Here is a 26,187-nt window from a genome sequence, read left to right on the forward strand (position 1 = left end):
CTTTTGTTACATCACTTCATACGTGAAGAAAAGCAAGATATGCTTGGCAAACTATTTATATTCACAAATGTTTTGTTCATTTAGCAACTCGCGCGCGTGTTCTCGACTCCACGTCTTGCTCATGAATATGAATTACGTAGGTGTCGCTATGCCTATCGGTCCGCGAAGCGTCACGTACGTAATTCATATTCATGAGCAAAACGTTTGACGTAGAAGGATTCATAAACCTGCTGGCGGGAGGAAGACGTGACCGCGCACTGTCACTCGATATATACATTTTGCACAATTATGTCTCGTCTTCTTAACTGTATCGTAGCAGTTTGTCCTGACATGGGAATAGGGAAAAATGGAAATCTGCCCTGGCATCCAGTAAGATTAAGGTGAGGCAGTTTTAAGCCTGGCGTTTTATTCCTTGCTAGCTGGCAAGCTAATGTTCTGTTCCAAGTGTTTTGCTCAGTATTTTACGCTTTGCATATTTTGTCTATTTACAAATAAATTAAATTGAACTAAAAAGACCAACGATGACAGAAGGAAGAATTTTAGATAAACATTCATCTGAAAGGGTTGCGCTAATAAACGACAGTCGTAACGTGACTCTACAGGTCTTTGCTTGACCTTTGTTCTGGAGTCAGTTACAAATAACCATATTCAGCATATTAACCAAACTGATAAAGCAGAACATATTCGTAACTTTTAACTCAAACAAGCTTGCTCAGCTCTCTCTTGGCATTCAGTAATCTTTATGTTTCCTTTATCTTTCCAGTAATGAATTTAAGCACTTTCAGAGAATGACCATGACCCCTTCAGTGGAGGGTAATATACTCAGTTGTTCAGCCTCACTTAATCATAGCTCTTATAAAGCATTTTTTGTTTCTGAAATTTAACTTAACACTGGATTGTTTTACCTTTCTTTTTAACTGAGTGTATGTGTCCCTTGTCAGGTAAAAAGAATGCAGTGGTCATGGGCAGAAAGACCTGGTTCTCTATTCCTGCAGCAAACAGACCCCTTAAGAACAGAATCAACATAGTTCTCAGCAGAGAGCTCAAGCAAGTTTTTACTTTGTTCATGTATTAAAGCACCATAATGACTAAATCAATATTAAAATATATGTTTTGTCTTGCATCTGGTGCACAGGACAGCCCCAGAGGGAGCTCACTATCTTTGTTCAGACTTCAGTTCTGCCCTTAATCTATTAGACAGCCCTGAACTCGAAAAAGAACTGGACCAGGTTTGGATAATTGGCGGCAGCGCTCTTTACAAGGTTTGTGAAAAGTGTAATAAAATCTAATCAAATCAGTTTTATTATCACAGTATTGGAATGTGCTAAATTTGCACCAAAATACAACATGACATTTCTGTTATTACTAAATTTGCATATACATATGTTCACATAATGCATCAGATTTTTCTGTATTTTATATATTGTCATGTTGTATAAAAATCCCCGATTTGAGGGTAAAATTGTCTGCTTAATCTGTCGCATGTCTGTAACATCATGCATACACGGATGCACACCAACACTCACCACAGTTATATCTCAGCTGCGTACTCCAGGGCCTGTATTTCTCAAAGTGCCATTTTGCCCTCTTAAGTGCTGAGAATTCATGAAATTTACTCCTACTTCCACACTTAAGTATAAAAACAAGATATCAAATTTCTTAATTCTAAGAATCACTCTTACTCTCCCAGTTATTTAAGACAGCTCGAGAGGTCTCTCAAGTGTTTAGGAGTTGCCACTAGGGGCTTATGAGAGCGCTGAGGAGACGGAGTCATGTGGTGGACAAAGGGGTTGGCCTATGGAACCATATCATTCCACATTCATTTTTAAAGTATGAATTTGTGAAAGACATTTATTAATGAAACAACATGTACACATCATTTTTCATTTTCGAATTTATACATTTAACAAACTTCTTTGTGCTAAAAGGAACGCAGTCTGTACATGTCATTGATGCGTACATTGAGTTATGCTCTATGGATCATCAGTACTGTTGTGCGTTTTAGTTTTGCCGTATTCTTCTGTGATGTGTGATTTCACACGCAAGAAAAGATTTATAATGAGTGTAACAGTCAGTTAACCAGTGCGTAGTGATTGGTCAAATGCTGCAAGCGTGGGACGGAAATGTAATGCTTCTTACCATATTTGGAACATCAGGTTCCATAGCAATTGTACTGACAGGTATGCCCACCTTATTTGCGTATACATTTTGACGGTCTTTATAATCAGTCAAATAATACCACAAACTGACTTAAGATTTGTTGGGGTGTGGTTACAAGAGGGGTTTTAGGCAGCTCTGTGTAAGCATTCGCTTTTAGATAGAATGCATCTTTTGTTCCGACATGCATGGGCAACTTATAACACACCAAGGACACAGTAAAACACGTATTCACCCCTGTAAGCGGAGCTTTGAGACTATATTTTTTACACTTAAGTCAATTCATAGCAGTGTTCTTGTGAGTAATTCTCAGAAGCTTGATAAATACGGGCCCAGATCTGCCCAGCTCTCTAACCAGTTGTTATGGAAACTGCCTCAAGGCAAATTATACAAAAGACTCTTCCCTCATGGTCCTTCATTCTCATACATCACTCTTTTGATACCTTGCACAAAAATAACCAGACAAACATTTTTTGTGTTTTTATGGTGTGTTCTGCAGGAGGTGATGGAGAGCCCGGGTCCCAGGCGTCTTTTGGTAACACGGGTCCTCAAGCAGTTTGACTGTGACACATTTTTGCCTGATATTAACATGGATAAGTACAAGCTTTTGCCTAAGTGAGTGCTCTCAGTTTTTTCCAGTTCTAAAAGCTATATGCATATAGTTGCAACATATCAGTTTCGAAAGCACTCAAAATATAATACGATATAGCTAATTCAAATAAAACAATGACAAAACTTGGCATAAAACAATGGTATAAGGTATATCTTAGAAACTTTACTTTGTTTTTGTAGAAATTATTCAGCCCATAAAAAAAAGCAGCGAGATTTTTTTTAACATTCTTATCAAGAAGTGAATTGGATTGTTCGTGAATGGCCAAAACAAATTGTAATGTTAAAGTAAAGTTATAAAAAAAATGTTTTGTTTTTTATTAAGAAGTTGGTGCAAAAGTACTACTATGGACATTTCTAGTTGTATACATAATCAAAAATATTTACTCACTATGTTGTTTGTTATAAACCATTTGAGTTTTTAATAATTAAATTTTCAATTCTCTCAAATTCCGATACTGACATATACACTGTGCTGTATGCTAGTAAAGCGTTTACTAAAAAAACAAGAATAAAACACGGAGCAGTAGTTTTTATGAACTTGGCAGAACATTTTTACGTTCGTGTATGTGTCCTTGAATAAACTGTCATTAATAGGTTTTTTTGGCAATGGAACAGACATTTTGTGTATTGCATATCCTGAGTGAATTGTGAAGAGAGTTCAATGAGAAAAGCCCTTTTGTTATGTTAAAGTGGCATCTAGCATCAAAGGTAGACTGCGCCAAATGTCACATCTCTCAGGCACACAGTAAGCATGTAAAGAGTAGTTAAATGGACTCTGAATGTTAACGTGCTGTTTCATCTAACAAAGACCAAAAGAATGTACTAATTTGTTATTTGATCTCTTTTGTTATTCGTATTTTGATCTTTTGATACTAATCTGCTCAGAGCTATCTCTTAATAGTGGTCAAAACGTTTAAATGGCATAGTCAATATCTATAACAGTGAATGAAAGTTGACAAAATCAGAATCTGAATTTTAAGAACTTAAATATTAATTGTTCGTCTGTTTCCTTATGTTCTAAGTCTAATATCTTGTACAATGAGTCCTGTCAAGAATTGAAAATGTCTTATTGTGCTTTCTTGTTCCTTTTTTTCTGTTCAGGTTCCCAGCGGTTCCAACAGGCATGCAGGAGGAGAATGGCATTCAGTACACTTTTGAAGTGTATGAAAGCACTGACCACTAAAGAGGAGCTTATAAATAGGATGTTAAGATTTGAGAAGGGTCACCTAGTGGGTAGTGTTTTTAGTCAAACCGGTCTTCCATAAGCACAATAACTCAATGTGTCAGTCTGCTGACTGCTATAGGCCAAACTACCATTAAACAAGTTTGTACACGTTTATATTCCTTGGACATTGTTTCAAATATTCAGAAGTGAATTTTTATCCCAATAAATTGAGTTTTCTACATCTGCTATCCACTTAATTATTCTTCATCTCTTCAACTAAGAAAAGGCAACCAGCTCATCTCCATATCGAATAGAAACTGAAGTGTCTGCTGTTAAGCCAGCCCCAAGATCAATCCACCCTCATGAATATGGATGTATTTTCTTTTGGCTGACTGACAAAGGTTCTTATATAGTTTAGGAAAGGGTCACACCGTTTTAGCGTGTTTAGTCTCTCACCCACACAAACTCCTTCCCGGTGTCCTTTTTAAAAGCCAAGTGCTGCAATCATACACAGCCTTTTTCAGCTGATTGGTTTCGGGTATATCCGCCTAATGTACTACGAATGTTAACCACCAGGCTTCTATAAACTCGACTGGAATTCCAATTACCCACCATGCGCACCTTGTGTGTACGCTAAGTAGCACTTTCATTTATTTTCAAGTGATTTGCGTGCTCACACTTAATCATTGTGTGCAGGGTCGTACCACGAATATATACGAATAGACCATGGTTTTGTAGAGTAAGGCATTGCATAAGAATCACAGATTTAATATCTCAATAAAATGATTCATCCTAGACATCAATGAGATAACACTGAGCAACACAACAGAAGATATTTTGAAGAAATTGGTAACCGAAAAGTGGCGGTGCAAGTGAATGGGTACTGGTAACCAACTGTTGACAGGATGATCTGGGGAATGGAGGTTAAAAGTGACACAGAAACCCGTTGATGTGAGGAAGAGAGAGATTTATTGTATTCTCTTCACCAAAATGCAAATTTTTCAGCAAAACACTGTGTGAACAGAAAGTGCCAAAATAACAAAGAAAAATAAACTGTACAATATTTACAGGCAAATTCAGATAAATCCAACACTCCAATGCACTAACCAAACTCCTATTCCAACAACCCACACTGAATGAGTGTTTCGGGCCGTTTTAAATTCTAGGCCCCGCCCCTGGATCTTACCATGTAGCTTTGTACATATAACATTTAAACATAATAAAATAAAAATTAAACTAATAAAAATAAACAACACATACACAATTCAAAATACAATAGATTTTTTTGGTATTATGGTTGTGACCCTGATGATGTCACATCTAAGATGGCTCTTAGTGTTGTAAATAAATCCCAGGTTGTCTATTGAACTGGTTTGGTTCTGCAAAATGGAAACCAGGGAGTGCATGTAATCTTCTATGTGGTTGTATTTTAAATAAATGGTGGTAGATGAGGGAAACATGTGTCTGTGGTTATTTCAATGGGCTATGCAATGTGGTTTAAATTTGTATGGTAGACCAAAACAGTAAGCACATTACACGGGTAAGTTCAAATCAAAATATATTTCTACCATATGTGTGTGTGTGGTCACAGTGTTTGTCTTAATGTTGCACTGTGACACCAACGATCTTCAAATATCTTTTGTGCAAAGAAATTCTTACAGGTCTGAAAAGACAAGAGGCTGAAATGATGACAGAGCTTTAATTTTTGGGTGAACTATCAGTATCATGCCTCAGAAATTTCTACTTAAAAATACCCAGAAATCTTTTTTTCAGAAGAAATCAAACAAACTGAGCTTAGATTTGAAAAGTATGAAGATTTCTCATCAAATTTAGGTTATTTTACCTGCATAATCTAAATTTTACAGCTACACATTTTTAAACCGTGTCTAAACGGGATGCAACCCGACAGAAGACATTAGAATCGCACAAGGAGTTCAGGGAGCAATAAGCGATATGTCATACAGGAGCAATAATACAGTGAGTGCTATACTACAAAGTTACTAGTTTAGTAACTCTTGTATTATTGCTCCTGTATGACATATTGCTCCCTGAACTCTTTGTAAGTCGCTTTGGATAAAAGCGTATGCTAAATGACTAAATGTAATGTAAATGTAAATTAGAACTCATTATAATAAAAATGTTGTCCACACTGGATGCGGCGCAGCTTTTATGTGGTGTTGGACCTGTCACGCTGTGGTGTCAATGTAGTTTAACTGTTGTCTCATTTGTGTTATTTTTATTTCTTAAAAAGACATTTCGGTAACACTTCACTTTTTTAGCATATATGTATAATGCATCATAAAAGTAGTTTTAATGTATTAATTATGCCTTTTAATGCACCTTATAATGCATTCTAAAATTGTTATTACTTGAGCTTTACAGTTGATCACAGAGCTTTGATAAAATTGTCCTTCGGGATGTTGCTACATGGTTCATGTCAAAGAAATATAATCTTTACCTTAATTTATTTTATATCTAATTTTAGGGGATAAATTGTGAGAATTCCACCTAATCCTAAAATTAACCCTCTACAGACTAAAATGTAATTGACAACTGTGGATCTGGGAACATTTCTAACTTGATGGAATCATGTTCACAGTGGAAGAAGACAATTGAAAACTTTTGCATTTTTTTTGCTTTCATCCAAAGACCTATCATATTTATGTCCGTGTGTCTGTCCACATGTCCTTTTTATCCATTCATTGGGGGACCTATATTGGGCCTCCATTCTGTTCTTCGTTACATTTCGGTTTTATCTATAGTGACAAATCAATTAATACACTCACCCTGCCATCCCCTCAAGAGCTGACCGCTGCCTCAGAGGCGAGACTTAATGAGTTGTGTCATAATGATGTAACTACACCGTAGGAGCCATTGTCCCATGAGCATGTTGACATCAGAGTTGAGAACAAATGAAGATTCACGCACAACCTGAACATATGAGCTCAACAATTATTTCCCAGTGTGTGAATAATGGACAGGCGGCCGACTGACGCTAGATATTCCTCGACTGGCGTCACCTTGCTCTCTTAAGCTTGGCTGTTCCCGTAATGCACAGAGAGTCGTGGTGAGAGCGGTTATTAGACCTGAGGCACCTGTTCTCTCTCTCTCACTCGCTCTCTCTCTTCTATCTGTCTCTCTCTTTTATTCATAGTCAGTCAGTGAACATCTCCACACGTCTGTCTCTCACTTAAAGGTCCTCTGTTTATCATTTAAATGTGACAACTCCAGCTCAACACTGGATTACCTGCCTATAAAATGAGATGCTAGCAGCACGCTCCTGGGAATCTAGAGCAGCGATTGGGTTATTAAATGCTGGTAAGGACCCCTCTGAATGATTTCATAAATATATAAGGCAACTGAAAAATATGCTTTGCTATTTATAAAGAGCAAAAGTTTATTACTGTATGATCTGTTTTTAAATACTGTAGATTTGTAAAAAGTTTCATGTAATAAGAATGTTATTTTGGCTGCATAGAAATGTGAAACTGTGGGTCTTGGCTTTTGTGCGTGCAAGATTTGAGTAGCTGATGGTTTCTTATAATATTTGACATTATCTTTAATCATTTAAAGTAAGGAGTATAAAACTGAATAGCATTTCTTTAAAGAATAAAGAAAAATTTGACTTTCCATAACAAATGCTGTGTAAATATTTTAATAGTTATTAAAAAGGTGCTGTAGCATAAATTGTCACATTATTAAAAGAAAGTGATTTCAAATGATACTTCCACTGTTATGCATACAGATTTTTATCATAAATGATATTTTTGGTATTCATTTATCCTGTACGGAACTGGAATTACATCTTCACGTCTGAAAGCTTATAATTTATTCACCCTTTAATGCATGAAAGCAGAACCATCCTGGCAAACCTCGAAAGTGCAGTGAGGAAGCTTTCATCATCCTCATTAATCAAGACCCGCAACAAAACCATTCTTATTCATTTATCATTCAACGTCACAGAGTGCCTTTTCATTTTCCCTGCAGGTGTTTTTGAGAGGCAAAAAAACTGCCCACCATTTGCAAGGAAAATAAGAATTGCGTGATCTGGCATGAATCACAGATGCATACAGGTGCGTGAAGTGGTCTGTTTGGTTCTCCACTTCAGCTCTGTTGCTGCAACAATCGCCACCCTCATCTGTTTTGGGCCTCATTTGCTCCATGCTTTTTAACACGAGGCGGTGGCGGAGAGAGAGAGGGGGCCTGTCATTAAAAATTCTCTCTGTTCCCAAGGGCGATTGAAGACTGGGGGTACGCCACACAAAGCTGTGGTTTTAAATGCCAGCCCTGGGAGCTCTAGGAATTAGCAGCTTGAACCGAGATGTCCTGCAGGCACCAGGCAGTGCACTTGTACAGGAGCGATCAGGACGCTAGACTGCCTACACGATTTGATTTGACAGGCCAAACTGTCAGAAAGAAGCAGTTTAATAGCATAGAGACATAGAATAAAAACATGACACATGGAGTGAGAGAGCTTGCAGAATCAAAGCAACGATGTTAACTGTTTCAGTTAAAGCATTTCACATGTACAAGGAAGTGTTCGTCCAGGGAGCTGACGCACTTCTTATTCAGCCTTGTTTCCTGAAGCCTTCACTTCTAATAACAGCCGCTGAAAGAATGTCAGCCCAGTTTATTTCTATTAGAGGACACAAAAAGATTGATGCTCTTACTCATCTTAGCACAACTCCAGTGAATTGGTGTTAATAAACCTGACGGTCTCTTGCTCTCTCTTTGTTAAATAAAGATCGCACTGCGACTGCGCTGCGAGCTGATGGAACAAGGCCACTTGCACAATAGACTGTATAAAGGAATGCCATCATCGAGTTGAATTTAGTTCGCGTCAACCTATTGAATTTCAACCTCCACGTCTGGAGGCAGGTGAAAATGTCTGAGGCAGGCCTGCCGCCAACCTCCCTATTTGAAAGTGTGGAAAGACTAAAGTATGTTGCGTAATACGGTATACAAAAATATTCAGCAAAATGCTAAGAATATGAAAGAGACATTTTATGTAATAGGGATTAGGTAACTAACTTCAGGTGTCTTATGTCTTCAAGTACCTAGACATGCCACCTACAAAGTCATCATAACAAACATCTTCATATTAGAACAGAGAGGCTGAATTATAGCAGGATGCCTTTCTAACATATTCCTCTGAGGCGAGAACATTTCAATGTCAAAGAGACAGCAGCTACGCTTTGATGCAATTCAATCGGATATGAAACAAAAGCATGCACTTAAGTAAAAACCTTGATTTTCTAAACTGTTTCTGACGCTCTGCGCTATCCTCACATGCCTCACAGAACTCAAAGAAGAAATCTGAAGGACCCGTGAACCACTGAGCCACTGTGACATTAGCCTCTCAACGCTCAGGACCACATAATAATGGAGGACTCGACAGAGGTGCGGACAGATGGAAACTCCTTGCTGAAAGCCGTATATCTCTGTCGACTGAGGCTGACTCGCTTGCTTTTGGAAGGGGGGGCTTACATTAATGAAAGCAACGAGAGGGGAGAAACCCCACTGATGGTGGCCAGTAAAAGCCACCATGCTGATGCTCAGAGCGTGCCGAAACCCAAGATCATCAGGTGGGTGTTTTGAAAGTTCTTGACCATCTCCTGTATTTACACACAGACTTGATTTGCGAAACTAATGGAATTTCTTAACAGGTATCTTCTTGAAAACGGCGCAGACCCTAACATTCAAGACAAGTCCGGTAAGACGGCCCTAATGCATGCCTGCATAGAACGGGTGGGGGAGGAGGTCCTGTCTCTTCTCCTCTCCAGCGGAGCAGACCCCAGTTTGGAAGACCACAACGGGTCTTCCGCTCTGGTTTACGCTGTAAATGCTGGAGACAAAGATGCGCTACGGGTACTACTGGATGCTTGTAAAGCCAAGGGCAAAGAAGTGATCATTATTACAACGGATAAACTACCCTCGGGAAGACAAATGACCAAACAGTACTTAAATGTACCACCTCCTCCAAATCTCGAAGAGCGGTTGCACTGTGCCCCTGCATCATGTATGTTCTCCTCTGAAATCAAAATCTGCACACCTCGTATTTCACCGCACTACAACAACCAGCCTGAAAGCCCTCCTTTAACTTTAAGGGAGAACTTAAGTCTGGGCTCCACTTCAACACTTTGCACATCCAAGCCTGGGTCACCAATTCAAGATTTGAGTCCTCCGCAAGCCGACAGTGTGACTAAGTTGTTGCATTTGCAAAGGTTGCACTCAGAGCCCTGGCTGAAGATCCCTCCATCAGTGCTCTTACAGCAAAGCAAGTCCTCATCCTTGACAGAGGAGCTCCTAGATATCACCCCTGAAGAGGAGCTCTCTTTCGGGTACAGCAGTTCTCCGCCTCCAATGAGACCTACTGTAGCTCGGCATCAAAGCATCGATGTCAAAGACTCTACTAGTCTGCTTAGAGCTTTGGAGAGTGAAGGCAAACAAACAAAAGGCCAAAAATGGCTGAATAGAAAGATGTCTTATGACGGGGAGTTACTAACACTCTCCTCACATCAAAATCTCAAACAAATATCAATTTCAGGCACTTTCCCTGTGGACCGGGACTCAGACTGCCTGCCCAATTTGGCTGTCTCCAGTCTGCGAAACGTGTTTCGTCGTCGCAACATTGGAATGGACCACTACAGCTCTGACTCTCAGTTGCCACAATTCGGGAGACAACCCTCTGAAGATCTAGGGAGGTCCGGAGGAGGGACCGGGGGAACCGAGAAACGCAAGCTCGTCATCAGCCGTTCTTCTACTCTATCTGGGTCCAGAGAGTCTTTGGAGAGTCTGGTTCAGAGGAGAAACCCTGCGATGCTGGAGCGGAGAGGTTCTGGAGCGTTACTCCTGGACCATATCTCACAAACCCGGCCTGGTTATCTGCCACCTCTCAATCCACATGCACCCATACCAGATATCAAAGCTAATAGCAGCCCTGCCTCCAACAGTGGAAGCAAACCTGTGGCAGGAACTGCACCCATTGTTCCAGGATCTAGACATTTTGTGCCCTGTGCCCCAAGCCATCCAAGAGATCACAAGAACAAGAAGACTCTGCTAAGACGACACTCCATGCAAACCGAACAGATTAAGCAGCTGGTTAACTTTGAAGAGATCTTCGGTCAGTAAACATTACATTGTAAGGTTAAAATAAAATGTCAAGCTTCTTGATACATTTTAGACTGATATTTAAATAATATTTTAACCATCCCGTAAATGCACTTTTTAAACTGGACAATGGAAATAAATGTTAAATGTCACGGTTCTAAAATTTACTGCACTTTACTGTTGTTCTCTGTGCTCTGTTCTTTAGTATACTGAATCAGAATAATGAAATGATTACTGTTAGTATACTGAATACAGAATACTGCTGCTGTTTAATGTACTTAAACCTGCTTTCTCTCTAAACTTGATATATGTCTGTATTGTCTTTTTATTTATAAAACAGAATATATTGACTTGTTGACCTATTGACTGTAAATAAACAATGCCACAGAAAACAGTCCCTCCTCGTTTGAATATGTGTTTTAGAAACATAAACCTTTTTTATTATAAGGTTGCTTTAAATGCATTTTGTCATCATAAACACATAAAGGTCCAAAGTACAAAAAAATGTAAATTACAAAAATACAGTTTTTGTGATATTGTCTATTATTTAGACTTGGAACAATCAAAGAAACATGAGGATGAAAAAAATAATGAAATGTTATGTGCTTAATGTTTTGACTTTTTAAAGTCAAACTCTTGCTATTGTTTTTCATTAGGAGAAGCCAGGTAGTTGTTTAAATTGTATCATTTGAGATTCTAGCAGATCATAGTAGATTCTGGTTTTGCTAAAATTTTGCCTGTAGGGCAACAGATCCTCAACTTTAAAAACATCATCTCTGCCTGTCCATACAGTCAGGCTGTACCTAAAAAAATGAGAAGACAAGAAGATATTTAGAATTTGTTGAATTGAAAATTAAAACCTCATTAACAAGATAAAAGCAGAATCACTATCAAAACATACTATTGTCAGAATGCTACTGATCATTTTCAAATCTGGCATCTGAATACAAAATAATCTCTAACTAACAGACAAACATTTTGCAGGATTTGTTGTATTTACATAGACCATCCTATTCCATTTGGTTTGAGACTGAAGACATTGTACATTCACCCCAAGTGGGACCTACTTTAGAGCAACGTTTCGGTAGAGAAGGATTAAACCTTCCTTAATTCTCCTTTAATACCTGAATATCTGTCGTCCAGAACAAGTAGGTTCAAGAGTTTCAATTACAGTCACAAACAGGTGTGAGAGAAGCCATAACCAAATTACCCAGAAATAAAGTTCAAAGCATTGACTCTGCTCTTCTTTGCATAAAATAAATCAACCAGCGAATCAAAGGACTCCTTCACATAGATGTGTCTTTAATAATAGCTTCTATAATAATAAATACATTTAAATAGACTGATTAAGGCAGGGGTTCACAAAGTGGGGTTCACAAGGGCGCGAGGATATGGTCGCAAGATGATTTCCAGAAATATTTTCTTATTTCAAGAAATAGTGTATGTTATCAATAAATGTAACAAAATATAAAAAAATTAGTTTGGTTAAAAAAAAAAACAGGCAAATAAAAAGCATCAGACTTAGGAATTTCCTCCCCCTCGATCATGACCCCTGAGGCGATTAACGTCACATTAACGACATTAGCAACCGCATTCGGTTAGGTGTAGCAAGTCCATTTACAGCATCACTTTAAACAGTCCCATGTGCATGCAGATTATTCTTCAGGGTTTAAATTTAGGATATTCTTATTTGTCGAAATGAAACATTTATTAATATCGACCAAAGACAATGCCAGCGGAGGAGGGCGAAGAAGAGCCACAATCAGATGGGCAATCATCCTTAGGTCCGAAAAGAGTCACATCCATCAGCACTCGAATCAGTTTGATGAAATTCGACAATCTGTAGTAATAGTTCATAGTTTATATATAACAACAAGTAAAGTAATTAACTATAAAATAATATTATGTTAGACTGTGCTCTTTTGTGTTGTCATTATGCACGTTTGGGTAAATAAGTGCCTCTAAAATAGGTGCCTGTAAAATAGGTGCATGTAAAAAAAGGTGCATGTAAAATTGCCGCAACGTTTGTATACTCTAACCACCTCCGAAGACATTGGGGGTCTCGAGTCACTGGCACTGTTATTTTGGGGGTCGCAGGTGGAAGGGTTTGTGAACCCCTGGATTAAAGAACAGATTTATTGGATACATTCTAGAGGTCGACTCTCACCTTTTTGATTGCTCTAAAAGCCACTGAAACTGTGAAAAGGACACAGGAAGTAGGGCTGCTCGGACTGGAAATGTGACTGGTTGCTTTAGGGATCTGCATAAGTTTTCCATCTGATGAACCATCTCCCAGCTGTAGCCTATTCCCATAAAATCAACAAGTATATATGAGAAATCTGACATCGATATTGAGTCAATTCTCATACTTTTTTGTTTTAGAATAAAACAGTACGCAAAGATTATGTGTCTATATTAAATTCAATTTATACGAAAACTTCTTTAATAGACCTCTACTATTATGAGCACGTTCCATTGATGGTTTTAAAAAGTAAAAATATTTTATAACTTACTTGAAAAGTGTTTCTATACTAAATTTAACTCAATGATCCTAATGACTGTCTTCAAGGTCAAGACAAATGTTGTTTTCAGTATTCATCGTGATTTAAAAAAATTAACTTAAAATATGTTTTAAAACTTTTGCTGAAGTTAACGATTAAGCTGTGTACAACTGTTTTTAAGTACATGATGGTTACATTACCTGATATTTCTAAAGTAATTTAAGTGAGGTAAAAATAATTCTTACCAAGGTTATCTACATTTGCATCCCATCCAGTGGTCCAACCCAAAGAGAGAACATCGTCTGATCTGAGAGACGCTTGCTTTATAAAGACCTGAGGGTCTAAAGGAATGGCTTTTCCTCCAGGACCTGGAAGAATGTCAGCATTGATCCACACTGGTCCCTGCAGCTGATCTCGAACCTCTTGCAGTAGAGTCATAGATGGGGAGACTGCTGTGAGGCTGTCAAACACCATTCATCAATTATCACAAGTTCTGCCATCTATCAGCAACAATATAGACAGTACGATACATAAGCGCAAAAAACGCAAACAAAACACTAACTGCTGAAAAAAAAAAATCACACCTTTTAAAGTCTAATTTTATTCCTTTGTCTGTTTTCACAACCTCTTTCAGCCAGTCCTGTAGGTTGATATCACTGTCCTTATCAGGTGGGTGCGCCATAATGGGCTCTTCAGGATCACGACCCCGGAGAAGAACATCAGCTTCAATCATCTGTGCGGAACCTCAATAAAGAACAGTGCACACAAACAATATTAAAGCTATTAATATATATATATATATATAAAATATACAGTAGCCTATACTATTGTAGCTAATATACTCATGCAAGAAACATAGTGTAAATAAAAATCAAGTGAAACTAAAGCCACGTTCACACTGCCACCAAAATCAAAATGTTTTGATCTGACCCAGATCTGTTTAGATCATGACAGTGTGAACAAGACAAACCAGATGGAATCCGATCTCTTTTAATCTGATCCGAGCCACTTCCATATGTGGTCCTAAATCAGATTCAGGTCTGACGTTTTGCACTGCGACCTCAGTCTGAACGGTCATATCGGAATTCATGCGACTTTTGCGTCATTGTCGACTGGCGTCATAATTCTGCGCTAATTTAAAGCTTCACAGACTATTCTGTTGACGGAAGTGCACTTTACAGCTCGGTTGCCAAACATTAAGCATCACATTATAAACATACGCCCTCAGATTTGAGCCAAATATCGGAGTTGAGCATTAAATCTTGCAGTGTGAACGTGGCGTAAGTCTCCCTTTTATAAAGTTACTTACTTCGAAGAGCCTCTGTGAGTTTGCTCTTGCTGTTTGTCGCGTGAAACCATTCAATATCAGCAGCATCATTTCCCTGTATTGTCCCTTTGTTGAGAAAATACTCTAGTGTGTGTTCACTCATCGATCCTGTGGACAAATCCAGTAGATGTAAAAGAATAGACACAAAATGCCTCGGATTGTCCAGCTAGCACTTTAGCTTTCTACCTTACCTGAGGAGTTTAACAGAAACTGCAATTTGACGTAGTAAACGACCAAAAATACGATAGCTGTAGCACACAAGATATAGCGATACGACTTAAGTGTTATTATGCCCATGTATTATTATGCTAACTTCCTGATATCATAACACTACCCGTTTCTACATGGTCGTATGGGAACTACTCAGGCGGTGGCGTGAGGCAGTATGGGACATGTAGTCACTTCACACACAGTGTCTGCCTTCTGCACATCGCCAAAAATATTAAAGTTGTATATGGCTGTTCAAGATTTTTTAACAAATCTGTTAATTCTTGAAATAAATTACAACTTAAAATCACTATCAAAATTACGACGGCGTTTTAGTGACATGTAAAAAAAAAAGATTTCGAGAATAAAGTCGAAATGTTACGAGAATAAAGTCGAAATTTTACAAGATTAAAGTCGAAATGTTACGAGAATAAACTCGTAGTAATACGAGAATAAACTCGTAATATTTTGAGAAAAATAAGAGAATTGCTAGAAACAATGGATGTGGAGGATTTGGTTAAATCCTACTTTAGATTATGATTTAGCAATAAGGAAATTCTTTGTCTTTTGGCGCATCATCATTGAGTTATAATTAGTAAAAGGACACTGCGGCGATTATGTAGGAAACTGAATTTATTCAGAAGAAAAAATCAGACATGAACTAACTCACTGGTTCATATGACGTGTTTAAGCATAATTTTAACTCTTAAACTACAACTTTCACGTAAACAAAATACGTATTACGACGAGTTTATTCTCGTTACGTTTCGACTATAGGCCTACTCTCGAAACATTTCGACTTTATTCTCGTAACATTTCGACTTTATTTCGTAACATTTCGACTTTATTCTCGAAACATTTCGATTTATTCTCGTAACATTTCGACTTTAATCTCGTAACATTTCGACTTTATTCTTGTAACATTTCGACTTTATTCTCGAAACATTTCGATTTATTCTCGTAACATTTCGACTTTAATCTCGTAACATTTCGACTTTATTCTTGTAACATTTCGACTTTATTCTCGAAACATTTCGATTTATTCTCGTAACATTTCGACTTTAATCTCGTAACATTTCGACTTTATTCTCGTAACATTTCGACTTTATTCTCGAAACATTTCGATTTATTCTCGTAACATTTCGACTTTATTCTTGTAACATTTCGACTTTATTCTCGAAAATGTATTCTTTTTATTTTTAACGTGGCACTAAAACGCCGTCGTACAAAATAAACATAAGAAGTGTTAGGAACCCAAAACGTATATAAGATTATTATCTATTAGATAGATTGTAGTCACAGTATGCATCTTTAGCTGTGCATACTCTGGGCAATCTCAGATCAGCTTTATACTTTAAAGTATCCATCATCGGGCATGTTTTGTAAAAAGTCTTAACGATTTCATTTTCTCAAGTATAGTTATAATTTATTTTGAATTACAGATATTTTTAATCCATTTTGCTGTGTATAATGTATCTTAGAACTTGTTGCAAAGGATTCGGTTTTCCAATAATATAATCCTCAGACCTCTGATATTCAAAGTTATCCTATGCTATAGCACTTAAATGGATAATTATGGCTTTTTAAAATACTTTAAAATAAAATAAAACAGCATGGATAGTGATCTCATGTCTTTAAACATCTCTATTGTCAGGTTTAGTTTCTCTCATTTCAGTGGATGGTTGGTTTGGTTTGGAGCTCAGAACATCATAAGCATCAAGGCTGTCAGGGAGAGATGGGTGTTGTGATCCACAGGTATCTGAAGAGAATCTACAGTCTCTGTCTCTGCTGCATTCACTCTTTTCAAAAGCCTTTGTTTTCGAGTTAGTGTCTCTGTGTGATATTTCCAGCTCTTCTAGCTGCATCTTCAGACGTCTTTCCAAGTCCTCTGTGTTTCGCGCCAACATGTAGCTTACCTTCCTCTGATGTGCCAAAGCCTCCTCTTTGTCATTTAACTACAAAAAGTACAAAAAAGTAAGTAAACGCGAAATTGTGAGAGGAGGTAAAAAATCTGCGTACTGTATACTCACCAGATCAAGCACCAAATGTAGTGTTTCATTAGAGTCAGTTGGCATCTTTCCTTCTCTAACAGTAGGCAGAATTTTTTTCAGTCTTTCAGCTACGCTTAGTGATCCTTGTTTCCCTTTCAAATAAATAAAATCAAATTGTCACAATAATACTTGACTCTGGCACTGTTTATACATGTTTTTAGTGTTCATACTGCAATATTGATCTATTAAGAAGGCTAAATATGCTTTTCTACATAATTTCGAGGCCTTTACCTTGCTCATGTCTTTGGTTGTAAGGCTGCTGTCTGTCGGTCTCAGCCTGACGAAGAACATTCTCACCGACTCGCTTTAGCTGCTGCTCAAATGCGATACGGAAAGCATCCATCATAACATAAGCCTCATCCTTCCTCTTCTGCTGCTGCTCCAGCTAATGCAGAGAATGCAGAATTGCTCTGTTTGACAAACATTCCTTCAAGTTGGTGCACTGATGTTTTTGAAACATAGGAGGGTATATTTTATAAGGTAATGTAACAGAAGCACAGATAAATACACGAGTACCTCTTGCGTGATGTGAAGAACTTGTTTGCGACTGGCAGCAGCACTTCTAGCACAAGAGCACGGCTCACAGCCATTAGGGTTACACTGGCATGCCCCATACACTGCCATCTTATGGACGGAAAGATTCAATTCAATTTAAGTTTATTTATATAGCGCTTTTCAAAATTTGCATTGTTCCAAAGCAGCTTTACAGGGGCAAACAGGAAAAACAGAAAAGGTAAAATACAGCACAGTGCAGAGACATAAACTTAACATGGATGAATATCTGACATCGATACTGTGCAAAGATCCAACTAAAATATATTTACTCATCACCTCCAAAGATGAACCATCTGTTCCCAAGGTGCATGGAGGCTGGGTCCTCTGGAAATCTCTTCTTTCTTTAACGCTAAGCATTGAGAGGAGCTCCAGACATTTTTGGCTCATAGCTAGGACACAAAACACAAACAATATGCAAAGGACAAACCAGAGATTGGGTCATCAAAAAAATATGTTCTGACCTACATGAGTTTTCTGCTCTTAATTCCCGATGTTCGGTCATCATTCCTTCTAGTCCTTTCTTTAGTGCTTCGTTGTCTGCTAACACCCTGTGGTGGCATTGACATTAACCGATGACACCCTGTACAGGCATTACTTTTTCGCATATATATAGTAGTATGGGATTACCTTTCATATTTTAAACTCCATGAGTTTTCCACATTTTTGAACTGCACCTGGTTAAAGGTTATTTCCCACTGCAAAGCATTAACTTCCTGTGGGATCAATGAGACACAATAAACATGAATAATAAAAGACATGGAATATGCTTGATATTGTCAATCATATTTAAAGTGGCAAGACACCTTTTCTAAGGTCTTGGTCCTCTCCTCGCTTTTCTGAAGTAAGATTTTAGTATGACTTGTTGCTTTGTCCAAGATTGCCTTAGGGGAGATAACATTTTATAATGCCCTATAAAACCTTATACATACAATTGACAATTAATAAACAATTTATACCTGTCCTTGTAAGATCCTAAGAGCCTCATGTTTCCCCTCCAGGTGGCGATGGGTGACTTCCAATTCGGTGCGTAAAAGCTCCACTTCCTGATAGGGAGAAAAGATTTACATACACTACTGGTAAAAAGTTTGGGATAACTCGCTCATTCTTTATGTATATTTTTCCACATTTTGGAATAATAGTAAACTCATCAAAACCGTGGAATAATACATTTGTAACTCTGGGAATTATTTTGTGACTAAATGCATTCAAAATAAATGAACACTATCTTTTATTTTAGCACCTTCAAACTAGTCGCCCTTTGACTAGAATTAGCAAAAATATTCTTTCCCCTTTTTATAAACCAGCTTCCTGGTGGCTTTTTAAACAGTACTGAAGGATTTTCCATGTTTGTTGGACGTTATTTGCTGCTTTTTATTCATCATTTTGTCCAGGTCATCCATTTAAAATAAAAAAAGTAGTTTTCTAAAAAGAAATGAATGTGTTGGCATAATTATATTTTTGTCCACAAAAGTCATTACAAACATTGAAACTTACAACTACTGATTAAAAGATTTTTAAAAGCACGAGAAACAGTTTTGTCAAGTGATCCCAAACTGTTCATAAATGAATGTTGCAATGTACCTGACAGACACACAAGGACTGTTTTCTAAAATAAAAGTGTCCTTGTCATGTGTGCCTCATAATGCTTTGAGCTTTGTATTAAAATAGGCAAATAAATGTGCGTTACTTCTTTTTTTACCTCAGTGACCTCCTGTAGTCTTCTTTGCAGTTCCTCACTTGTGTCCTCAGAAGAACTTTCTGAAAGAGAATGCAGTCACATTTAAGTACAGGATATGTTTTTAGCATTTGAGCCCAAGGTTTGGCCAGCTCATCATATCCTGGTCTCAGCGTGGTTCTCAAATGACTATTGTTGAATATTTGTTTAAGTGCAGAATTACTCAAAGGGAGTGCAGAGAGTCCCCTCCCTGATAAGACTTATTGCAACAAGAACCTTACACCCGCGGGTGTTGACTTCATTAAACACACCAAAAACCTACAGAACATGCAAATAGCCATGCATGGAGTAAGAAGTTAGCAGGAAGTTACTTTCCTTGTAACTGTTCTTAAACAAACATTCCTCACGTTTGTGTAACATAGCTTGAAAATAAAATAACAAACAAGTCTAAGAAGACAGTGACCATTCCTAAAGAAAAGACTAACCAGATTGTCTTTTCTGCCACCTTTCAGCTCGTTCAACCTCCAGTTCTTCCCGAAAAGCAGCATACATGGCTCTGCAAGATATCCAAGAGAAGGGCTCGTTGTTTCCCTCGCTGCCTCTTTTGAGTGCCCGTGACTGGGATAGAAAGTCCAGAAATTTCCCCCTGCTTTTTATATGTGGGACACGGTCTTTGTCATGATGTCCTATGGATCTGGCTCCCATGCCATCCCCTAAATCCCCCTCTGTCATGTCATCTTCTGTGGCACTTTGAGATGAATCCACACCTTGCTCTCTGCTGCCCTCCATCACGGCATACTATTAAAAAATAACAATAAAAACAAGGCTAAATGCGTCTAGTGGCTATTTAAATAGTTACTTATTTGAATCGACTGATCATCAAAACTATAACGCAGACAGTAACGTTACTGATGTGTTAATCCAGCTGTGTAGGATTCTGCGTTGAATTGCATTAAACAGCGTTTCAAGTTACACGATAATACTTTTGAATATGTGAAAAGCAAACGTACAAACCTTTGTTAGAGGACTGCAGTTAAGAACACGTATTTGTCTCAAGCAAGCGCTGCGAAACTTCACTCGGCAGTCTTTCCGCTTGTGAAACTTCGTAAAGGGGGCGTGTCCACCCCGCGACAGGTGCTGAATGGGCCTTAGCAGTACGGTCACGCTTTGCCAATCACGAATATTTACCATGTTTTTTACCAGGTGAACTTTGATAAAGACTAAAATAGGATGTATGTGTCCAAGATTCACTGGGGAACTAGTAGGGACATTTTTTTCATATTTTTAAGCCGTAGATCCAGAAAAAGCCTAAATGTGCAAAGAGTTTAGAGGCCTTTTTATGGACAAAATATTTAAATTCTCTACATTTTGAGGTGAAATTCCAACCAACCACCCTGAAATTTAAAAGCTGGATTCTGACTGCGTTCCCCCTTTTCCAGCCCTGTTTCTAGCACCATTTTAATCACAAATTGACTGGTCTTCCCACAATACCTTCTATAATACTATTATTATTTTATTTTAGTCTATAAAAAATAAACTGCTTAGTAACAGTACTCAGGATGATATACATTTTGCGCACCACTTTATCCACAGCGACCTACAAAGCATTTACATTTTATCAGTATGTACATTCTGTAGACTCAAACCCATGACATCTGTTAAGACAATGCTTTACTAGTTGAGCTACAGGAATACATTTTCTCACCACAATACATAACATGGCCATCATATTTGCAAACACTGGTTTATTGCAATCACTTCCTTGACTGAAACGTAGACTGCCTACTTTTCAGTCCCACAGCATTTTATTTATATTACGAGAACATACAGCTTTAATTATGGCTGTACATTTTGTTGTTCTTGTTCTGTTCACAAATACTATAACGAACACCCCAGAACAAACTGATGAAACTGTGTACAGAAGACGTACATTTCAACACAGATACAAACATATGAACAATTCTCTACAGTGCCAATCTGTGTTGAAGCACATAAATATCAAATAATTAACATAATAAAACAAGAAAAGTAAGAAAAACAAAGACCTTGAGGTACAACGACTGCATCAAGGCAGCAAGTTGTACTAAATCAGTCTATTCACTGTCATATTCCTCAATTAAGAGGTCTTCCTCATCCAGAAGGGCTTCAGTGCTTGTGGGTTGGGGTTGGCTGGCAGAGAGTTCTTGGCTGTTTGGCAGATTCGATTCAGTTGTGGCAGTCCCTGATGTGATACCAGGAATGAGGGGCCGAGCTCCAGAGGAATCTTCGTTTTCGCTGTCAGTATCCAAAACGCCAGGGTCTTTGTCACCAAGTGCTTCAAGTCTAAGTCTGCAAATAAAGATATTTCAAATGCAAAACAGATTTAAACTATCTTTGAAATTAAATGTAAGACATGATCATTTAAAAAGTTGTGAATTTACATTTCAGTCATGCTTATCTCACCTGTTAGGAACCTTTCTTTGAGAAAGATGGCCAATATTTTGGATGAAGGCTATCTGAGCTGAAAACACCACAATAACTTGATTAATTCACTAGAAAACCAAGCACATTTCTAGAATAGGAAGAAATAATTTCATAAGAATATGATCATATGACTAATATTTCATCGGAAGCCATGCATGGTATAGAAAGCAGAAAATAATATATCTATTCTACTTGTGCTGACAGATTTATATAGTAAGCATTATGACTAAATATTCATTCAATTAAATTGAGGTCACTTTGTTACCTTGATTCCTCATTGGGTTGGTGAGCTTTGCAAGATAAGGCACCATTTCTGACAGAAGGCTCACAGGGGTAAGGCAGAAATTTACGAAGAGTGACTGCGCAGTCAGGTAATTTTCTCGATACTATCACAAAATATAACCAAGGTTATGAATTCAACAAATACATAAAAGGTTGAAAATGTGTGTAACAGAAAAATAGGTTTCACATCTTAGTAATAAAGAAGTAGGCCTAACCGTCTTGTTTATGTGCAGCCAATGAGGTTTATGAAGAGGCTTGAAACCGGTAGTGGAATGGCTGCTGGCTTGAGCTCGAGAAGAGTTTGAGTGCATAAGTCCTCTTGTGGCCACTGATGATCCGTATTCCAACATGGTAGACCTTGACTGTGAAAAGTGAAACACCATGACGAAAAAACTAAGTTATTGCCAAGATGCCACATGATGATAGTGTTCAGGGATGAAGAGTAACATTATTTTCAGCAGGCGTATCCCTGTGTGTGGCATTATGAACATCGAAAAGCACTTACACTCCATTCTGCTGTCAGGAAGTCAGCATCAGAGAGGTACTCGCTGGCCCGTGCTAGATCTTCCACATCTGAGAAGAAGTCAATGTAGTTCTGATGCAAGTAAAGGTTGAAGAACTCACCAGACATATGTGAACGCTCAATAACAAGCTGGAGGACACATAATGAAACATCATTAGTACACTATACAAAAAAAGTGTTTTTGAGTAACATACGAGTGTCAGCGTTACATACTTCTGGATCAACAAGCAGTTTGTCCCTCTGATGCTCTGTTAGATGTGGAGGCAGCTTGGGTGCTTGCGAGTCTTCATAGCGTTCCCCTAAAACAGACATAGACATTCATCAATTACATCTAGTTTATTAACAAAATATTAAAATCTCAATAAAGACTCAAAGTGAGTGTAACTGACGTTTGCAGTAGAGGATTTTCCCTAGAGCTCTGAAGAGGAAGAGTGAGGCATCTTTCCCACCAATAACAGGGCTTTCATCCTGTATGTCTGTAGATTTGGAAGATTTGCTTCTCCCCTTTCCCCTTACTGCAGTTTTTGCTGAAGAGGACGAAGATTTGCCCTTCTTGGAAGCCCAGAGACTCTTCTCCAAACAATTGTCTGAGAATGAAAAAGCATGATTGCATAATTGTACAAACATATTTGAACAAAATTAATGTGATGATTAAACAAATTCCTCAATCAATCTCAATCTGAAACAAGATTCTATATTTTCTAATTCTAAAAGTAATAAAATAAATGAATCATTTTATAAGATACTGTTTATAAAGAATTACCAGTAAATGAGGAGAACTGCAGACTGTTGATGGCGCTGCGAATATCTCCCGAGCTTCCAGAGCACAGGAGATCTAAAGCAGCTTTATTAGGAACCGAGATCCTGCCTGAACTCTGCAAAAACAGTTTACAGTTAGGGACAAAGATGTGCTGAAAAAACATGGAGATCTCAAAGAAAATCAGCTCAGCAGGAGCAAATAAAATAAATAAACCACAAGTTTTTACCAATTATTTAACTAATTTACCTTTCCTGCCTCAATGGTCACGATACGGCTTAGCACCTTCATCGTACTGGTGGGGGCCACAGGGTTAAAACTGTTGAGAAATAATTAACCTTACACTCTGCCGAATGTTACACAGGATATATTTGCAGTTTTGTAGTTTTACAGAAGCTTTAAACTTATTAATGCTTTAGCTATGACTTTGGTGATGAATATTTGTATCAACTATAGACTTATGAAAAACTGAATTGGTTAAATTCCCACCTAATGCTGTGAATTTCAAGTTCTTGCAGAACATCCTTAAAGAGCAGTCTGGAGTTCCTGTCCCCACTGAGGCTATCAGACACAATCATGACAAGAGGGCACCGGCGAGTCTTACTAAATTGCCTGAACGAGTGAGAAATACAAAGTAAATTGCTTATTAGACCTCAGGTATTCCTCAATATTAACAATATTTCATGCATGAAATGTCATGTCATGGTTACCTAAGTATATCATGCAAACACCCTGGTTGTCTATAGAATTGATTTGGAAATTCCTGAGATGAATAAAAAGTAAGAATGGGTCGTTTATTTTATTAAAACATATTATAATTGTCTGTCTGTCTGAAAGTATAAGTCCTGTGAAGCACCTCTATAAGAATAATTTTTCGGTCTTCAGATGTTATCTCTCCACTCATCTGTAGACGGTTGTATTTGTTGGCTCTTAGCAGAAACTCTTGGAATAACCCTGTTTGTGAGCTGCCATGGAAACGGTTAAACCTTGAATCTGTTGTGTGAATAAAAAGGTCAACTCAACAACCAAGCTAATGAAAACATTTTAAAGGGCACACAGAACGAAACAGCGAAAAATAATATAAACACACATATAAATATCTAAAAATCTTACTAACAAGAGAGCGATACAGTGCATATTCACCATAAAATCGTGAACATTGTTATTTTACATACATTAGAAGTTTGTTCCAGAGTTCGAGACATAAATGTCCTGACCTGGATCAAAGCTTTGTGTGAACAAATCGTCTGTCGTGTATCGAGTGGTTGAGGGATTTGACCACTCCTGAATCTGAAAACCCAAATCCTTCGAAAGAACTCTAACAGTAGCTGTCTTCCCACTTCCTGAGGGGCCAGTGAGCAACAAAATGGCGCCACCCTGTGGAGATATTACAAAAATATTGTAAAACATAACACAGGCGTTTATTATTTTACAAGAAATCTGTTATATCATATAATCATATCATACTTGTCCAGCCTTTTTGGGTTTATCCAAATGAACTTTTAACCAGCTTTCAACTTCTTCAAGTTTCTTTTTGTGGACTGCCAATTCAGCCTATGAAAGAGAGAGGGGGCAAGACAGAGAGTGTGAAATAATCTAATGTGGCACAGAGTTTAGACAATAAAACACCAACTATATACTTTACTTTACACATACAGTTGGATAGGGACCTGAACAAACAGGAAGGTAGATTTATCCATTAAGCACCGGTGGCAAACACTATTTTAGTACCTGTGATTGGGGGGCATGAATATCCACCCAGGGCTCATCTTGATCCGATATATAGTCTTGAACTGGTACATTGACCTGGTTGTTGGTCTCATGGATATCTCCTTTTCTTTTCCTGGATTTTATTCCTGTTTGATTTCCAGTGGACGCCCACTTCGTACTCTTGGTTTCACCTGAGAGGGTTCCTTTTCTCAGGGTCTTATTTACCCCAACACCACTCAAAAGTTCACCAAATGATGGTTCCACCCAGCTGTTGATCTTAAAATAAAAGTAAACAACATACTGTGGACAAATGTTGCACTTGGGGTTTAAAGCATCCTTACCACACTGGGTCCAATGTTGCCAATTCAGAGGCATGGATGTAACAATAAAAGAACATTCAGTAAGTTTGATTGAAACAGTCTAACAAACATTCAGTAAACAGGTACATGAATAGACATTACATACTTTCCCAGAGGACTGCTTTCCTCCCAGAGACAACTTTGACATCATCAACCTTGAGGTCCCATTCAGTTTCTCCATGCAAAACTGTGCTGGGGATTAAAAACAAATAATAAAAAAGCATAAAGATGTGGTTCACCTCTACATGCTCATACGAATATAATTACGGTAAATGTTTGTATAAATAGACTTCCATCTGTGTATATTCACTAGCTGAACAAAGAGAAAGTAAAATTCAAGTTAGACAACGACATAACTTTAAATGACTGCTAAATAGCATCATGATGCTACCCGTCGGAACTCGATGTAAAAACATATTTAAAAGAAATACAAGTATTTTTGAGCTTTTGGGCGAAGTAAAAATGGCAGAAACTAGAGAGTTCAGTTCTGACCGTTAAAGCCTGACACGGTTGCTAGCAGTCATAGGTAAGTTATTTTGGCCAAATCGACGGAACTGTAGAAATAACATTGTTTGTGCATTAAAGACTGTAAAACTCACCAGGGTCATTCATGCAGGTTTATGTAAAACATCAATATTGACTATTTGTTGTTTCAAGTAGCAAATAACATAACGTTAGCTATCCCTTTAAAGATTAGCTGGTCCGCCCCCTGGGAGGCGCACGCTGATGACGC

General features: G+C 37.9%; 5 protein-coding genes across 6 annotated transcripts; 2 read left to right on the forward strand and 3 right to left on the reverse strand.

Annotated features, from left to right (window-relative positions):
* Nucleotides 1-226: 226 nt before the first annotated feature.
* On the forward strand, nucleotides 227-4,175 carry dhfr (dihydrofolate reductase). Its single transcript, XM_056746567.1, has 6 exons — nucleotides 227-380; nucleotides 764-813; nucleotides 942-1,047; nucleotides 1,136-1,262; nucleotides 2,657-2,772; nucleotides 3,871-4,175. The coding sequence occupies exons 1-6, from the start codon at nucleotides 289-291 to the stop codon at nucleotides 3,950-3,952; spliced, it is 573 nt and encodes a 190-aa protein (XP_056602545.1). The 5' UTR covers nucleotides 227-288; the 3' UTR covers nucleotides 3,953-4,175.
* A 5,141-nt stretch (nucleotides 4,176-9,316) lies between these two features.
* Nucleotides 9,317-11,092, forward strand: ankrd34bb (ankyrin repeat domain 34Bb). Its single transcript, XM_056746797.1, has 2 exons — nucleotides 9,317-9,519; nucleotides 9,601-11,092. The coding sequence occupies exons 1-2, from the start codon at nucleotides 9,317-9,319 to the stop codon at nucleotides 11,063-11,065; spliced, it is 1,668 nt and encodes a 555-aa protein (XP_056602775.1). The 3' UTR covers nucleotides 11,066-11,092.
* A 365-nt stretch (nucleotides 11,093-11,457) lies between these two features.
* On the reverse strand, nucleotides 11,458-15,283 carry fam151b (family with sequence similarity 151 member B). The gene is made up of 6 exons (XM_056746414.1): nucleotides 15,064-15,283; nucleotides 14,855-14,980; nucleotides 14,130-14,289; nucleotides 13,791-14,005; nucleotides 13,212-13,347; nucleotides 11,458-11,847 (listed from the first exon to the last, which is right to left on the reverse strand). Exons 1-6 carry the CDS (start codon nucleotides 15,167-15,169, stop codon nucleotides 11,697-11,699), a joined length of 894 nt encoding a protein of 297 aa, XP_056602392.1. The 5' UTR covers nucleotides 15,170-15,283; the 3' UTR covers nucleotides 11,458-11,696.
* Nucleotides 15,284-16,335: 1,052 nt separating this feature from the next.
* On the reverse strand, nucleotides 16,336-20,452 carry ccdc125 (coiled-coil domain containing 125). The gene is made up of 12 exons (XM_056746611.1): nucleotides 20,375-20,452; nucleotides 19,846-20,158; nucleotides 19,385-19,443; nucleotides 18,642-18,728; nucleotides 18,489-18,566; nucleotides 18,313-18,398; nucleotides 18,151-18,233; nucleotides 17,962-18,074; nucleotides 17,647-17,754; nucleotides 17,362-17,515; nucleotides 17,110-17,222; nucleotides 16,336-17,034 (listed from the first exon to the last, which is right to left on the reverse strand). The coding sequence occupies exons 2-12, from the start codon at nucleotides 20,147-20,149 to the stop codon at nucleotides 16,714-16,716; spliced, it is 1,506 nt and encodes a 501-aa protein (XP_056602589.1). The 5' UTR covers nucleotides 20,150-20,158; nucleotides 20,375-20,452; the 3' UTR covers nucleotides 16,336-16,713.
* Nucleotides 20,453-20,980: 528 nt separating this feature from the next.
* rad17 (RAD17 checkpoint clamp loader component) lies at nucleotides 20,981-26,176 on the reverse strand. Of its 2 annotated transcripts, none has more exons than XM_056745926.1 (17): nucleotides 26,054-26,158; nucleotides 25,561-25,641; nucleotides 25,117-25,371; nucleotides 24,853-24,939; nucleotides 24,603-24,762; nucleotides 24,242-24,378; nucleotides 24,096-24,148; nucleotides 23,875-23,997; nucleotides 23,635-23,704; nucleotides 23,392-23,503; nucleotides 23,018-23,215; nucleotides 22,842-22,927; nucleotides 22,611-22,757; nucleotides 22,321-22,467; nucleotides 22,089-22,209; nucleotides 21,803-21,860; nucleotides 20,981-21,688 (listed from the first exon to the last, which is right to left on the reverse strand). In XM_056745926.1, the coding sequence occupies exons 1-17, from the start codon at nucleotides 26,060-26,062 to the stop codon at nucleotides 21,454-21,456; spliced, it is 2,079 nt and encodes a 692-aa protein (XP_056601904.1). In that variant the 5' UTR covers nucleotides 26,063-26,158; the 3' UTR covers nucleotides 20,981-21,453. The 2 variants fall into 2 exon arrangements, with proteins under 2 accessions (XP_056601904.1, XP_056601903.1); XM_056745925.1 differs by having other exon boundaries at nucleotides 20,982-21,688; nucleotides 25,561-25,646; nucleotides 26,054-26,176.
* Between the last annotated feature and the right edge of the window lie 11 nt (nucleotides 26,177-26,187).

Source organism: Triplophysa dalaica, chromosome 4, assembly GCF_015846415.1.
Source record: "Triplophysa dalaica isolate WHDGS20190420 chromosome 4, ASM1584641v1, whole genome shotgun sequence".
Classification (NCBI taxonomy): Eukaryota; Metazoa; Chordata; class Actinopteri; order Cypriniformes; family Nemacheilidae; genus Triplophysa; species Triplophysa dalaica.

What these genes read in the sequence shown, in the direction of transcription:
- rad17 (XM_056745925.1), bottom strand. An exon ending in CTTGAAATTCACAGCATTAG is followed by an intron (nt 23,705 to 23,874) that starts GTGGGAATTTAA and finishes ATTTCTCAACAG; the next exon opens with TTTTAACCCTGTGGCCCCCA. An exon ending in GGCTGCACATAAACAAGACG is followed by an intron (nt 22,210 to 22,320) that starts GTTAGGCCTACT and finishes ATTTTGTGATAG; the next exon opens with TATCGAGAAAATTACCTGAC.
- ccdc125 (XM_056746611.1), bottom strand. Translation starts at nt 20,149, where the DNA reads ATGGAGGGCAGCAGAGAGCAAGGTGTGGATTCATCTCAAAGTGCCACA. An exon ending in GACTACAGGAGGTCACTGAG is followed by an intron (nt 18,729 to 19,384) that starts GTAAAAAAAGAA and finishes TCTCCCTATCAG; the next exon opens with GAAGTGGAGCTTTTACGCAC. An exon ending in TACATTTGGTGCTTGATCTG is followed by an intron (nt 17,035 to 17,109) that starts GTGAGTATACAG and finishes TACTTTTTGTAG; the next exon opens with TTAAATGACAAAGAGGAGGC.
- ankrd34bb (XM_056746797.1), top strand. Translation starts at nt 9,317, where the DNA reads ATGGAGGACTCGACAGAGGTGCGGACAGATGGAAACTCCTTGCTGAAA. An exon ending in CCGAAACCCAAGATCATCAG is followed by an intron (nt 9,520 to 9,600) that starts GTGGGTGTTTTG and finishes ATTTCTTAACAG; the next exon opens with GTATCTTCTTGAAAACGGCG.
- dhfr (XM_056746567.1), top strand. Translation starts at nt 289, where the DNA reads ATGTCTCGTCTTCTTAACTGTATCGTAGCAGTTTGTCCTGACATGGGA. An exon ending in CATGACCCCTTCAGTGGAGG is followed by an intron (nt 814 to 941) that starts GTAATATACTCA and finishes GTCCCTTGTCAG; the next exon opens with GTAAAAAGAATGCAGTGGTC. An exon ending in AAGTACAAGCTTTTGCCTAA is followed by an intron (nt 2,773 to 3,870) that starts GTGAGTGCTCTC and finishes TTTTCTGTTCAG; the next exon opens with GTTCCCAGCGGTTCCAACAG.
- fam151b (XM_056746414.1), bottom strand. Translation starts at nt 15,169, where the DNA reads ATGGGCATAATAACACTTAAGTCGTATCGCTATATCTTGTGTGCTACA. An exon ending in ACTCACAGAGGCTCTTCGAA is followed by an intron (nt 14,290 to 14,854) that starts GTAAGTAACTTT and finishes TTCTTTATTGAG; the next exon opens with GTTCCGCACAGATGATTGAA. An exon ending in CTTTTAGAGCAATCAAAAAG is followed by an intron (nt 11,848 to 13,211) that starts GTGAGAGTCGAC and finishes TCATTTTTTTAG; the next exon opens with GTACAGCCTGACTGTATGGA.